The following is a 15,433-nucleotide window of genomic DNA, read 5'->3' as shown; positions in this document are numbered from 1 at the left end:
CTAGACTCCACTAAGCTCTAAACCCCTGTCTAGCAGCCTAACTGAGGTGTAAAATGGATTTGTGGATTGATCTTCTTTTAAGGAAGCTAACCGCGCACTCGGTCACTCATCACCTAAGGTGCATTCCCCGACAGCGGCGCCAATGTTTGCGGGTCGCCGCGACGGACGTCCATAGCATAGCTCTCATGCATCTATGTACATACACCTAGTTCATTGTGCCAAACTGTATCTGTGCACTTTGTAACCTAAGTGAATCTTTCAGCACCACCAATATATAGATCTGTAGAATCCTGAACCTTAGCATTTTTGCATGCGAACACAGTTTAACTAAAAAACGGAGGTTAAAATGCGTCCAAAATGGAAATCTAGCTGCACAATTGTAGTCCAAAGAACTACATAAAAACTCTAGATGCACAATATCCAAAATGAATCACCTCAATCGGAGATCGTTTGACAATGGCTCTCGAGAATATCGAGGCCGCTTCCTAGACGCTTCCTAGACTGCTCCTGCTTGCTGCTCCAAGTCTTCAGACACAACCAAGCTCTGATACCATGTTGTGTGTGTGTGTGTGTGTGTGTGTGTGTGTGTGAGAGAGAGAGAGAGAGAGAGAGAGAGAGAGAGAGAGAGAGAGAGAGAGAGAGAGAGAGAGAGAGAGAGAGAGAGATCTTGAGCTCTTGCAAGCGCGCGCGCGGAGAGAGAGAGAGAGAGAGAGAGAGAGAGAGAGAGAGAGAGAGAGAGAGAGAGAGAGAGAGAGAGAGAGAGAGAGAGAGAGAGAGAGAGAGAGATCTTGAGCTCTTGCAAGCGCGTGCGCGGAGAGAGAGAGAGAGAGAGAGAGAGAGAGAGAGAGAGAGAGAGAGAGAGAGAGATCTTGAGCTCTTGCAAGCGCGCGCGTACACACACACACACACACACACACACACACACACACACACACACACACACACACACACACACACACACACACACACAAAGATGGAAGCAAAAGACTATTCTTCTTCTTCTTCACTAACTCAAGATAAGAGGTCTACAAAACATAAGGGAAAATACAACATAAAAGGGAACTAGTACAATGGTCTAGTGTAAACCTCTAGTGAGTGAGGTGAGTGGATAAGTGTGTCATCACTCTGGTAGGTAGACCAACTCGGTCTAGTATAGCTATAGTATCATTGGCAAAGATATGCGTATCCACCAAGGCATGCCAGTGATGATGACTATATTGGTGGTAGTCATTCAAGAGTTGTACATGTTGAGCTTGACATCTCAACAATTCATTGGTGTTATTTTCATAAAGATTCTTTTTTTTTGATTGCATATTTATGTCTACCATGAAGGCTAAGTATGCTGCCACATCAAAGGCTAGTAAAGAAGCCATATGGTTCTAATGGTTTATGCAAAGTCAGAGCTAAGGTGCTATAGGACAAGCACGTGAGCTTATTAAGACACTAATGACAATTGTGCATGTCTTTTGTCTTCTTACGTCAAAGGGTTTATCCTTTTGATTAGAACTAATAATGGGAGTATCAAAACCTACCACTTACTATGATTAGCATTTGTGATAGATAGTTGCTTGCTACCGGGTGGTACTATATCATGTCCAAAAATTGGTAGCTAGTGAAGCACATATTTATGCCATCACCTTTATCTATATCGAACAAGGGATCTTATCTAGTCTCCATCTTTGCTAGAGATTCATCCCAATGCTCTATGCTCTCCTTTCTTCCTCTCTATGTCTATGTGCACATGTGAAACTCTTCCTCACACCTTTAGTATGGCTACATACAAAGCAAAGGAGATCAAGGTACACATGCAAAACAACTGCAACATCATGGTGTGTGTCTACCAAAAGTGCCATCACTTAGAGGAGGGGCAAGGAGCGAACCATGGATGATGGATGGAATTGATGCCACCATTTGGGCTATCTCCAACTAGGAGAAAGGAGCGAACCATGGATGATGGATGGAATTGATGCCACCATTTGGGCTATCTCCAACTAGAAACATGGGCTACATTGGTAAGGCTTGCAAAATAGTGCCACTAATTAGTGTGATGCTCATTGAGTTTACTCCAATTTTGACACGATTACTATAATTATCAGTGACCCAGGGGATCAATAATGGCATGTATATTGGTGCCCAACCCTCCATTGATTGTGCTATAACCAACATTTATTTTATTCCTTTGGCTACTATCCTTAGTGGTTTCATGGAGTCTACATCTATCCCTATAATTTCACCTACCATTCAACTCTAGGAATCAATTCTATGAGACTCTTTGCCAAATGTAGGACAATTTCTCAAAATGCTACACAACATTAGTAGGATTTGAAAAGACATTGATCAACTGACTTCTCAGTTCAATCTAAGCGGGACAAAATGTCTTTTGGCAATCAGAGTTCTAGCACGACTGGACAACCGCTATTTGCCAATAAATGAATTAGAGTTCGTGTGGAAACTTTGGTGATGGCCCATGAAAAAGCAATTTGGGAAACCAAAACCAAAGGATGTTTATCTTTCTCTGATGCTCTTGACTGTGATTGGTTCTCCCTTCTCAACAAGCAATGGGGAAAGTGGTGGCCGAAGGCAAGATGGGGGGCTCTGCCAACATGAGTAAAAATCATGCTAGAAGGATTGGATTTGATAGATGCAGTGGCCACAAAATGGCTTGTGAGGACCTCCCTCATCTGTTCAAGGAGTGCCCGACTATCAATGGCCTAATAGGAAAAATGTGCAAGTGGGTTCAAAGGACATGGAAGACATGTTATTTTAAGAATGACATGTTTCTTGGAGGGATGAGGTTTAAGAGCCAGACGCTCCTGGTATGCACTCAAATCGTCAGGTTTTGCTACTTTAAGGAAATTTGGAAGGCTAGGAACCGCAGAGTGTTTGAGAATGATCTTATAACTGCTTGCTTCAAGGAGATAATACTTGAAAGCAATGGACTGATTGTCTCCATCAGTAAAAGGAGGACTCATATGATTGGTATTGGGCCAATAACGCCACTCTGACGGGATAAAGTTGACTTGTTATGGGCTAGTGGGTTGTTGCTTTGGGAAGCCCGGTTGTTGTCCTATGTAATTTGATGACCCTCAAGACTCGGCACAAGCTTGAGGTACCTTTGTACATTATTTTGATGAATACAATACATACACTCAAAGTAGTGAGTTTGGAAAAAAAAAAATGCTACACAATGTGAAAATCTTTGATTGCTTAATTCTTTCAAGTTGAATAGAGATTTAGCTTGAACTTTTGGCACTTGTTGGTGCATACAATGTCCAGGAATTTCAACTTTCATCATCCCCTTTAAAGTGTCCAAGAAGCTGATCCTCTGCCGTTTCTTACGTGGTTTTTGTTGTAATTAAGCTGTGTTTGTGCACAATTCTTAAGTCTTTCTTGGGAAAAATGATCACATGAAATTGTTAACGTGCTTATTGCCTTGTGGTGGTCATGACAAGCCTATACTATTGGTCTCATTTAATGGCAATTGGCCCTTGCCTTACCTGGTGCCTTGGGTAAAAAATAAGACTTTTTGCTCCACAGAATTAATCAAGGGACTTACCTTTCTTTTGACTCTAATTAGTTGCCTTTAAAAGAAACTAAGTCCCTTGATCAATTACCTTGTGTCCTCAAAACGCTAGTTAGACTTCCATGGATCAATGAACCACTAATGTAGCAATCATTCTTTTTTTTGGCAGATCGCACAAATCCTGTGCGAAACGACAAACATGTGGTCGCTTGATCGCACTCAAACGCATGACGGAGGTCATTGCGATAGAGTGCTCAACCAACCAAGCTACCTCCTTTGGACAATGTAACAACCATTCCTCTATTATGCACCAAGATTTTTGAAGGTATTATCCCTAACTTTCCCATGGAATGATTGTAGACTTATCATCAATGTAATTGTGAGATCAACAAACGATTTCGAAATTGAGCAAGATTAGGAGACATGGTGAGAACGGGGACAAAAATGAGAAGGGACAAAAATTATCCATTGTTGTTGCTCTCATCGATGCATAAGCTAGCCTCATTGCATTCATCATAATTTGATTGAGGTCTAGCTTATGTCATAAGTAGACCAACTCTAAAGTTGGCTATGGATGAGGTTTCAATCAAGCTTTGCCTCTACACCATAGCCCACTCTTTTCACTCATCCATGAAGCACTAAGGAGTTGTCATCTTGATACATCTTGGTTTATAAGGAAAGGACCTTTGGTGTGAGATGACATGTGTGAGAGGAGGAGATGGAAGGCATCAGACCGTCGAGATGTAGTGGAATGAAGAGAATGTAGGGCAATGTCATGAATTGCCTTTGCTTTGGAGCGAAGGGCGCATGATGTAGGTGAAACCCCCATGAAATTCTTTATTGTTTCACCCACTTCCTCCTTGCTCACAATCTTTGTATTTGCAGTGCTAGAATTGCTAAATTTGGATGCAAAATCTACACCCATTCCCCACTTTGTAGTTGCAAGTAGCCCATTTGTCCTCCTCTCACCGGGGTCCCCCCAACAGAGAAGTGGGACACCCATGCAAGCACTCTCTAGAATTGAGTTCCATCCACAATGTGTGAGAAAGCCACCAATGGAAGGGTGAGAGAGAACATCAACTTGAGGCACCCAAGAGATCATGAGACCCCTATGTTGGGTACGTTGTAGAAATGAAGGGGGAAGTTTGTGGGCATAGTTGCCACCATTGACAAAGTCTGGCCTAATGGACCACAAGAAAGGGATGCCACTAGCCTCCAACCCCACAGCAAGTTCTTTGAATTGAGGCTCCTGCATTCTAACAAGGCTTCCAAAGGAAATGTAGAGGACGGATTGTGGGGCTTGGTGATGGAGCCATTGAAAGCAACCGGTGTCCTCATCAAAGATGGTGCAACCAATACGTGTCCGGCCATGCGGGCTAATTGTAGATGTGGTGGTCAGGAGAGGTCCAATTGCAAGGATGGGTGGGCTTGTGGTGGCCTTGAGGGTAGACAATGCTTCCTCCTCCAATTCATATATAGTATTTATTACTACACACATCGCTCTTTGTAATGGCTTCAACTGGCGCATCAAAAATTGGTACAGAAGGTCGCCTTCATCGCTTTGTATGACTGCTGGAAGATCATCCATGCTACTTATTGGTAGCCCCGGTATCCACGACATGATATTCCGTGTCTCCTCTCTCATTGCCTCCATGATGGCTGCATTAAACCATAGTACAACAAATGTGGGTCATTGAACATTGATGGAATGAGCTCACACGTCACCATTAATACATGGCTTATATAAATGCATGTGATGGTTTAACAATTGTACAAAGCACACTCTTTTATTGTCTTATACATACATACATACTCTTTTATTGTCTTATACATACATACATACTTTGAAAAACTTAAACCTCATGTAATTTTAAGGTCAAACTTTTCAAGATTTGCGTTTTTCACACTAAAACTTGTACATATATACCCATTTTTTCAAGGCAAGCTTGAGATCTACTCAAGATTTTGCAATTTCAATTGGTTAAAAAAATACACTAAATGCAAGCCCTTGGATCTTCTAACAACTCTAGCCTAATAAAAAACAAGATAAAAAAGAAAAAATAGCTTCCTATTGATATCTTAAGTCTTAAGTCTATGTGTGTATGGGTTGTTGGCTCCTTGTAAAAGCCAGAATCAAGTATCTTGTAGTCTTCAAGTTCCCATGACAAGGTCTACTTGCATGGGTGGGATTGTATTTTATTGTTTTTGTTAACACAAGTATCCTACATAATGTTTGAAAAACAAGGTGAAGCTTCACTTTGGCATTCTAAAATTGTCCATTATATACAGGAATAACAAATTTCTTATATATTACGAAGGGTCTCACTTAAACAACAAGAAATGTGCACATGGGCCTTGTAAAACAAAATAGAATGAAAAATAAATCAAATAAAAACAGCAAAATAAAAAGACCTTTTGATAAGCTAAAATAAAAGAACAGTCAATTGAGTGCATAAAAAAAGGTAGTTCTACAAGAATAAAAAATAACAAAATAATTAATAAAATAGATCTGTATGAGGCCTTTAAATAAAAGTACTCTTTCCCAAATAAAAATATCAAAAGAAATTTCATTGAGTCAATACTCCTATGAATGCACCTTAATTTCTTGTTCTTTGAAGCCTATTTGAACAGGCAAAAAAAGATCCATTTAATATAGTAAATATGACATATTGTGTTTACTTAATTTGGAGTTAAACTTCCTTTAGGATTAACAAGGTAAAATGGGCCTTGAACAAGATCAAGAGTAAGATCACAAGGTGGGAGTACACGCTCCCTCCATTTCCATAGTAGAGTCTCACGATGATTAACACCTTCTTGATCTCATACATCTCATCCGTGTCTCCGATTCTAAAAATGAGCAAATGCAATTGAAAAGAGTTTTTTGAAACCTACGTATGAAACGATTCTTGTGGAAGAACAACACAAAAGACACAACTTTTTGGCAACGGGGAAAATGGGTGAGACCCAAGAACCAAGACGACATTAGGCTTCTGTACTTTGTGCTGCATGTAAAAGCAATGTGCATAACGCTAGGTGTCACGATAACTAATCAAAAGCAAGACTAGGTGGCATGGCCTGGGACATGATCAAGAAAGTATAGCTTTACTCTCATGGAGGAACATGTAAGGAGGCTAAAGGGCCTGATAAATCTTGGTGTCTATTGGGACTTCAACTTGGGGCTTGCATAGGGGAAATAACATAAAAGTGCAATAGAGCAGCATTGGCTTTGGAATGGAGGTGCTCCATTTTGCATTGGCCCCTCTGGATTTTCAAACGGGACCCTTGAACGTACCGTTTTTGGAGGGAAGTTGGGCGAAAGGCGAGTAATAAAGGGATCTCCAAACTTTCATATCTTTGGGATGACAGAAAACTTTGATGGAAGGAAGTGGAGCATTTAGTAATTCAATATAATTTGAGTATCTTTGAAAGTCTTCTGATCAATAGAGTCTTGGAATCTCTATATTACTGTCCTACGATTGTGAACTGGTGAGAGCTGGATTGGAAAGCTGGACATTGGCCAAAAGATAGAGTGTTTGCATTCCCCTAAACCCAAGATATATATAACAACTTGATATACAAAGCAAACTGGTTCACTCCACTCGTCAAGATATGAAAGGAAAATTGTTCAGAAGAGCGATGATAGAAGAGTGTTAATAACATTTGGGAGATCAAATGGCTGAACTCCATGAAGATGTTTTTATGGAAGGTGCTCTGGGAAGCTAGTGCTAAGGGATTGTCCCTAACACTTGCTCTGGTTACAGAACAACTTCAAAGGATCCTCTAAATCTATTAAAAAACGTGCTCTATCATGTGGGGTGTAGCTGCTTAAGTCTACAAATGGGTGCGATTTTTGAAAAACTTGGAAGATTAAAAATCTTCTCATCTTTAAAGGCAAATATGTTATGGCTCAATTCAATGATATTGTGAGTGAGAGCACTGAGCTCATCTATGTTGTAGGACCAAAGAGAGGGGTAGCTGCTAATGCCAAAGAGTGAAAACATGCACTTAATTGCATCGACTACTCCGATGGTAATAGTTAGCAACTCTTCGTTAGTTTTTTGTACAAACTCCCCTTTGGAAACAATGCCCTCTCGAAGGCACATGCAATGCTTGAGGTTGATTGTATATTCTTTTCTTAGTCCATGTAAAGTCTCCACTCACAATTGTGAGTATTGGAAAAAAAAAAAAGAATAACAAGGTAGAAAATCACGTTGGCATTTCGAACCAAAAAGCTGAAAAGACCTTAATTTCCAAAAAGCACAATGTCATTCACGAACAAGAAAGAACATGAAAGGATTGCTAAAAGATAATGTCATACACGAAGACAAGGTGATCAATGATAAGTATTCAAAATGTCCCATTCAAACTAATAATAATAAGGGGCAAAAAGGAATGGTGGTTAGCTCCACAAGAGTGCACCTCCAATGAACTTCCTTTAGCTTACCAAAAATAATCATATAGAATAGTTTACGTTTCCCTAATCACAAGAACCCGGGCTGGTGGTCTCCTGCCCCCAATCGTACCTAGCTAGGTATGCGGTGTCTCCCAAACAAAAGCTCATGATGTTATGTATTGTATGAAAAACACTCAAAAAGCTCCCTTTTCCTACATGAGAAAATTTCTAATTCTTCTTGTGAGCATGTAAGGGGCCAATAGTGGGGAAAAATTGATGGCTACACACACAAGTGAACGTGTAACTTTAACTGCAGTAGTTTTGGGTGCCAAAATTAGAAGAGTGAGGAGACGATAGCATATAAGAATCCCCCACCTTTGTATGGGGTTACCTTAGATGCCTCAATTTTAAGCTTTGTAGTGATGTACTTCTTGTCAAGATTGTTTATAGCATAGGGAACACGAGAGAGCGCGCGCACGGACGCACACACACAAATAAATATTTAACAATTCTTTCAAAATATTGAAAAGCGAGGTATTGATCTGTCATTGTCTAGTGAAGCCAAACTGACTCTAGTATATTTCGCAAATCATGTCTTCAACTAAAGTTAAACTAGCTCACTCTTGTGAGCACTAATGTATCCTATTATGTTAAATAAAGGCTTTGCAGTTATCTCTTATAATTTAATCATATGACTTTATGGAAAAAGGACACAATTGCTAGCATCATAAATCATAATAAGTGATAAGATCACAAGGTCTGCAGACAAGGAACCACCGAGTGTTTGAAGGGGATCCTGAGGTGGCAAGCTTCGAAGAAATTACACAAAACAGTAAAGTACTAATATGGACGTTCGGACGTAATCAAAACTTGGATGATTGGCCTAGGATTACCGATGCTTTTTACCAAGGATAAAGGGACGGGTCGTTAGGGGTGGCTCCCCAATTAGCCGATGTAAGTAATCTCTCGATTAAGTCATGGTTCGACACGAGCATGAAGATCTTGTAATTTGCTCGGATGATCGATATAATTCACTCACAATTGTGAGTTTTGCTAAAGAAAAGAAAGATCACAAGGTTTGCTTAGTGGAAGAAGTTAAAGCTATCTCAAGTCTCACCTCTTAAAGAGAAAAAGGAAGAAATGCCTACAGAATTTTTAGTCCTTTTTTATAGTTTTAGAATGGATCTCCTCATTCAAGGTCTTCATCGCCTTTTATAGACAGGTTTGGTTTTTTATAGCATTTTCGCTATGCAAATTATGGATCTCTTCATTCATGAGTTGAATGACTTTGTTTTTAACTCTATGTTTTAAAATGATAAGGTTTTTAAAGAACAAATAATTAAAGAATTGTATGATCGTATCTGTTAATTTAAAAAAGAAACACTAATATAACAAGGTGAAGAATCACGTTGCATGCTAAGGAAATGTAATGCAAATGTAGACGATGGTTGTGTTTGTAAAATTTATTTTTTTATAAAAAAATATTTTGAAAAGTTGTAGAGAGGGTATATCATAAAGGGCATAATAGATATATGGCAAAAGGTGACTGATTGGTCAACTTGTTTCAGCGATAAACATGGAGAAGTTACTTGTTGATTGAATTTAGTCAAACTTGAAAGTTTAGTTTGTTGCTTTTTAAGATGAACGTTCTAGTGAATATTTCAATGTAGGTTGGGATTTTAAAGTTAATATCGACATTTAAATGACATCGTCGTATGATCTAATGACATTGATGATTGTATTATAGAAACATTCTTAGAGGAATGATTGGCTTAAATAATTTCGTGTGAAAATTTAAATTAATAATAATAATATTTCATAAAAATGACACTAATTAATAGCATTTTTGTTCTTGCAACATTCTCTTGATCATGTGTTATATATGACATTTGTTTTTGAAATATATATTTTATAAATATTGAGAATGTCTAAACTTAATCTCTAATAATAATACATGTTACACTAAAGTAACAAAGTGACATTTGCATATTAAAACCAAATTTGAAAATATAATTTTTAGTTGTGAATAAATTTTTTCATTTAAGAGTAATTTATAAATTTTTTACAATTTATAATTTTTTCATTTAGAGTTGTTTTCATTCAAAAATAATTTAAAAATATTTAATTATAAATTTTTTTCAAATGAAAAGAAAATTTATAATTAATTAAAAAAAAAAACTCATTAAGTCTTCAAATGAAGGGAATCATTTAGAAACTAAACAAAGAAAAAAAAGAAAGAAAGTTAAGGGACCATTACAGGAAAGGACCAAGTTATAATGATGAAAAGATCCATTTACATTATAAAAGAAAGGTATAATCTTTATAAAACTTTCTTTTTCAATAAAAAAGGACACTTGTCTACCATCAACAACCCCTATATCAGCGGTTCAAAATGTGCACATGTTTTCAACCTTCCCTTATGGCCTTCTATAGGCCAAAAATTAGTTTGGAAAAGCATTGAAATATAAGTTAAAAAGGCAAAGTAGCATTATGACCTTGCCTTCAAGAGAGGCCCTTTTCTAAAGGGGCTAGATTTTACTAACAAGCCTTTCTATCCAACAACCTTGGAAATGAGAAGAAGGTGACAAATTTTTCAACGGTCCTGATGGAAGCCACTCTAATGATTATAAGCTGTGTAAGAAACAAAACATGGGGCAATATATTGTTTTACATGGGTGCTCCACTTAATTAAGTGATCATTTCACTCTCTTTCTGGTATTAAAAGACTGTATGCGGGGTTGAAAAATGCTAAGTATCGGACTGTTTTGTGTGGTCGATCAAATATCTTGATCACCCAATATCTCTTGTTTTGCCTGTGTGTAAGGCCTTAATCATGGAACTCTTGAGAGCAATTGTGGACCATTGAATATAGCTCTTCGATAAGAGCCCAGTGGCAAGTTAAGGATGACAAACTTTTTTGTTCCTAGTTCTTATGAGAGAGGGGTTGCCCAAATAATTTTTTTTTGTATGTGTAGGCCATTTGGGAGAAACATATGATACTTGCTTTCCTATTTCTTTAAAGAGAGTTCGTGAGTAGTGGGTTGCACACTCTCTTTCCCATCAACTTATGTAGGCATTGTGACCTTTCACCTAGTTTGGGTAGACCCTATGATCAAACTTTATCCACTTTCTATGTGTGGCACGGAGACAATCGACAAAACTGGAAAGAGCTGGTTGTCCCTCTTACCACCAAGCAGACTACTGGCTAAACCCCACAGTGTTGTGCATTAAGCTAGCACTAACCCACTCAAAACAACTAGTCCATTCCATTCTTGACAGAATGAAGAATTGAACAACCACAATCTCTCTCTCTCTCTCTCTCTCTCTCTCTCTCTCTCTCTCTTTCACACACACACACTCTCTCTCTCTCTCTCTCTCTCTCTCTCTCTCACACACACACACACACACACACACATTTGGAACACTACCATGTAAGTAGTCTTGCACTAATAAATGGTAATTAAAGTTTTTAAATACGATTGTGTGCAAAATATAGATATGGAAAAAGCAGGGTATGTGGCTAAACGGAGAAAAAAAAAGAACTAAATAAATGAGGGGGGAAGGTTGATACCTTTAAACGAAGGGAAGCCACGCGTGAGAACGAGGTCGGAGAGGTGGGAGATGGCGAAGTAGAGAGAGGCGGAGGAGGTCCAGAAGGCGAGGCGGGGGATGTGGAGGGCGTCGGCGGAGAGCTGGGTCCAGGACATCATGACGTCAGAGAGGATGTGAGTGACGGGGGGGCCCAGGAGGTTGAGCTGGCGGAGGAGGAGATCGAAGGGCTGCGCCAAGGCTTCAGAGGCCTGTAAGGCGGCCAGGGCGTGCTCGGCCACTTCATGAAGCTCGGGGGGCAAGCCGCCCGGCATGCTCACCAGCCTGATATTCTCATTATTACTACTGTCCCACCCCCCGGCGTAGGAACCAGCCCGTACCATCCTCGCGTGTATGTGCTCAGTGTTCACCACTGTCACCATGCACCCGCCTCTTGTCGCTAGCTGCCTGCAGAGCTCCATCAGTGGCGCTATGTGCCCTTGCGCGGGGTACGGGACTGCCACCACGTGAACCCGCCCTTGGCCACCACCACCACCACCATCACCCAATCCAAGGTCCTCCATATTAAAGGTCAGTCAGGAATCAGTAAGCTAAGGTTAGCAGTATGCTAGCATCAGCATTGCATCACCACCCCACCCCCCTTAGTAAGGTTAACCTGTACCCTTACTAAGGTTAATTTAGTATGCACAAGGTTAATTTTAGTATCCTCACTTACTAAGGTTTATTTAGTATCCTCACTTATACCCTTACTAAGGTTAATATTTAGCCTTCCTTATAAGGTGATTTTATGTTATCCCCTTGCTTATCATGCCATCATAGTACTATTTACCTTTGCCCTTCAAACCTCTATATTATGGTTATGGTCACAAGCTATTCATACTACTAACCCTAGCTTATAAGGCTAAGTTAATGACAGTATTAGCATATTATAGTATCAAGTCTTATATTATCAATGAGATTCTTTATACTTAAAGCTTAATCTCTATATGTATTGAGATTATCAAGTGTTTTTTTGGCTAATCTAACATAAGGCTATGTCCCAACTTTGGGTTTCCACTCACCTATTAGACTCCAATAACCTTCTCACCACCCTCACATAAATACTCTGAATGCATGTACTTTGTACCTTCATACACCTTGATAAAGCTCACTTCTTGGGAGAACACATTCATAGGATGTACACTTGTTGTACTAAGTTTCCACTCATTTATAAGAGGTGCTAATTCATGTAAAATTCCTTTTGTCCGCACCCGCTCCCCTATTCATGGTATATCCTTCCTTCTAAACCTCACATGTAGCGATTTGGAGAGACGATGTCATTCACGAAATAGAAACATGAGAGGACTTTCCTTGGATACTAGAAAAATGCCGTCACACACGTCATGTAATATTGTGGAAAGATATTTTGTAACTCCGTCTTATATAAGAAATTACAAAGAACATCTTCTCCACAAGTAGAGTGCCTAAATGTAAAGGCCTTTCCTTGTGGATCCTCCAAATTGAGAGATTTATTGTCTCTTGAGTTGATAATGATAGATAAATTTTAAATTTTTGATACATTAGGACTAGGCCATTATGGAATTGATAACTACAATATTGTACTTTTAACCAACTAGCAATGACACATGTGAAGAAAGCCATAAGCATATCATGATGGAGAACATTAGAGCTTGAATTTCTCCACTAATGTCTAGTCGAGCATGGTGAGTACTGGTCATGACACTATATTTTGGGATCTAAGAAGATCCTTTTTCAAGTAGTCAATACACAAACAAATGAGTGATAGATTACTATAAGAAAAAAGCTACCGATGACATCCATAGAGTCACAAAAGCTAAAGAGGTTACATAAAGTTGGTAACAATGTTTTTTGGTTATAATCTAATAAGACCTTTATTTTCAAGGTCAATTTTTGGGAATTTAGCTAGAAATTATGATTATAATTATACTATAGATATTGAAATAATCCGATTATAATCTCATCAGAACTTAATCAGTCAAGTTTTGGGCATTTAGTTCTAAATTACATCGATTAATTATAGATATTTACATAAATCTTCGATGAAAAACAAAGGTGAAAAGTTGAGTATAGAGTACTAAAGAGGGCACACAAAGAAAGAGCCCCCATTGGTGTAATTCAACCTTTATGGTACCTTGAACTTTTAATCCCATATGACACACCAATATTGATTACTATAGATATCATAAATTACATTAATTGGTTACCATAGATATTTGCATAAATTATGGTTGTCTAATTAGTTCTTTGAAAAAACAAGGGTGAAAAAGTTGTTTTCCCCCAAGAGCAGTATAGAGTACTAAAGAGGACACACAAACAAAGGGCCCCGGGTGAAAAAGTTGTTTTTCCCCGAGAGCGGTATAGAGTACTAAAGAGGACAAGCAGACAAAGGGCCCCTATTGGTCTAATTCAACTTTTATGGTGCCTTGAACTTTTAATCCCATGTGACACTATTGGCTACGAGAATAATCAAGTGCTCATTCCTTTGTAATATATCTTAGTCATTTATCCATCTAATCATCTCTAGTTCAATGAGCATTACTTATTGAAAACACTTACAAGGTAAAAGAGATATAAAAGTTTGTGAGCCACCAATCATGTCTCTACACTGAGCTAGTAGTTCCATTGAATGTGCAATTTGTGAATATGAGTGTTTGGGGGGGGGGGGGGGGGGGGGGGGGGAGAGAGAGAGAGAGAGAGAGAGAGAGAGAGAGAGATGTCTCACTCATTTAGTAGTTCCATTGAATGTGCAATTTGTGAATATGAGAGAGAGAGAGAGAGAGAGAGAGAGAGAGAGAGAGAGAGCATTATGGACCATGTCACTCTAACCATTTTGTGTGCTATTTGTCAATACTTGAAAAAACCCTAGCTGAAATTTCAACAATTGGAAAATTAGAGTAAAAGGCCTTCAAATATAGTCACTTTACCTCTACAAATTCTCATATGAAGCCTTTTCAACAAGTCATATCAATTTCTTTGAGCACTTGAACGAGTGTGTGTGTGTGTGCGTGCGTGCAAGGGTGCGCACAGAGGTGTGTGCTTGTTATCAACCACCTTTGAGTTTCCCACTGTGTCCACTACTACACACTGGTGGAGCAACATAGAACATCTGTCGGTCCCACAAATCAAGGATTTGAAAGAGATGGGAGGAAGGTTTAGCATATCAAAGCATGATCATATGGTTAAATAATCCAAGAATGGAAAGTTTCCTTTCAATTTTGTAAGTTTGTCAAAGGATTCTCCTATCTAGAAGAAGAAAGGATTCAGCAATAGAGGAACCCAATGTCTGTCTCATCGAACTCCCCAAAAGTGGTTGAAACTTCAGAATAAAAGAAAAAATGGAAAAGGCAGAATTGAAATTATGTTTGATATTTATGAAATTACCTTTTTCAAAAGCGTGGAGAAGGATGTGTGTATGCTTGATGGGGTATTTTAAGGTAAAAAAATATCTTCTCTTCTGCATAAACTTGAAAACAATAAAAATAGGTGACATAATAAAATTGCATAGGAAGCACTTATGTGTAAGGTACCTAGAAAATGAATCAGTGCTTGGAAAGTCTTTTTTCCTAAGCGACCGGGTTTCCTCCTTGTACATATGCAAACCGGAAATACTAATAGAAATTTCTAAATTTGTGCTAGGATTTTTGAACTAATTTCTAGTATACTTGACCGGTTTTTTTTTCCCTTTACCATCGTTTGCAATTGGGTAATCTTGATTTTCAAGCGGCTCAAGCCTAAGCTGAGGCACACCTTTCCCAAACACTGAGTTGAACCTATGTTTGGGAAAAGTGTGTCTCAATTTACAATCGTGTTGCTTTGAGATTCAAAATCTTTAGCTGCTTCTTCTTAGATGTTATGCGGGCATGCATCGGTAAGGTCGCATGTCCCCATGATTGTTGAGGTTTATATTTGATCTTTATGTATTGGGTGGCTCCTTATCAAGCTAGAAA

The 15,433-nt window shown here is 38.8% G+C and overlaps 1 protein-coding gene across 1 annotated transcript; it reads right to left on the bottom strand.

Moving 5' to 3' along the window:
• Positions 1-4,172: 4,172 nt before the first annotated feature.
• On the bottom strand, positions 4,173-12,028 carry LOC147425162 (7-deoxyloganetin glucosyltransferase-like). Its single transcript, XM_086500030.1, has 2 exons — positions 11,488-12,028; positions 4,173-5,182 (listed from the first exon to the last, which is right to left on the bottom strand). Exons 1-2 carry the CDS (start codon positions 12,026-12,028, stop codon positions 4,173-4,175), a joined length of 1,551 nt encoding a protein of 516 aa, XP_086356156.1.
• Positions 12,029-15,433: the final 3,405 nt, after the last annotated feature.

Source organism: Adiantum capillus-veneris, chromosome 25, assembly GCF_014529385.1.
Source record: "Adiantum capillus-veneris isolate H3 chromosome 25, ASM1452938v2, whole genome shotgun sequence".
NCBI classification, from domain to species: domain Eukaryota; kingdom Viridiplantae; phylum Streptophyta; class Polypodiopsida; order Polypodiales; family Pteridaceae; genus Adiantum; species Adiantum capillus-veneris.
This window is presented reverse-complemented; position numbering and strand designations above follow the sequence as displayed.

Excerpts from the sequence above, each read along its gene's own strand:
- LOC147425162 (XM_086500030.1), bottom strand. The coding sequence starts at position 12,028 with ATGGAGGACCTTGGATTGGGTGATGGTGGTGGTGGTGGTGGCCAAGGG. Across the intron at positions 5,183-11,487 it reads TGGCTTCCCTTCGTTTAAAG|CCATCATGGAGGCAATGAGA; the intron begins GTATCAACCTTC and ends GGTTTAATGCAG.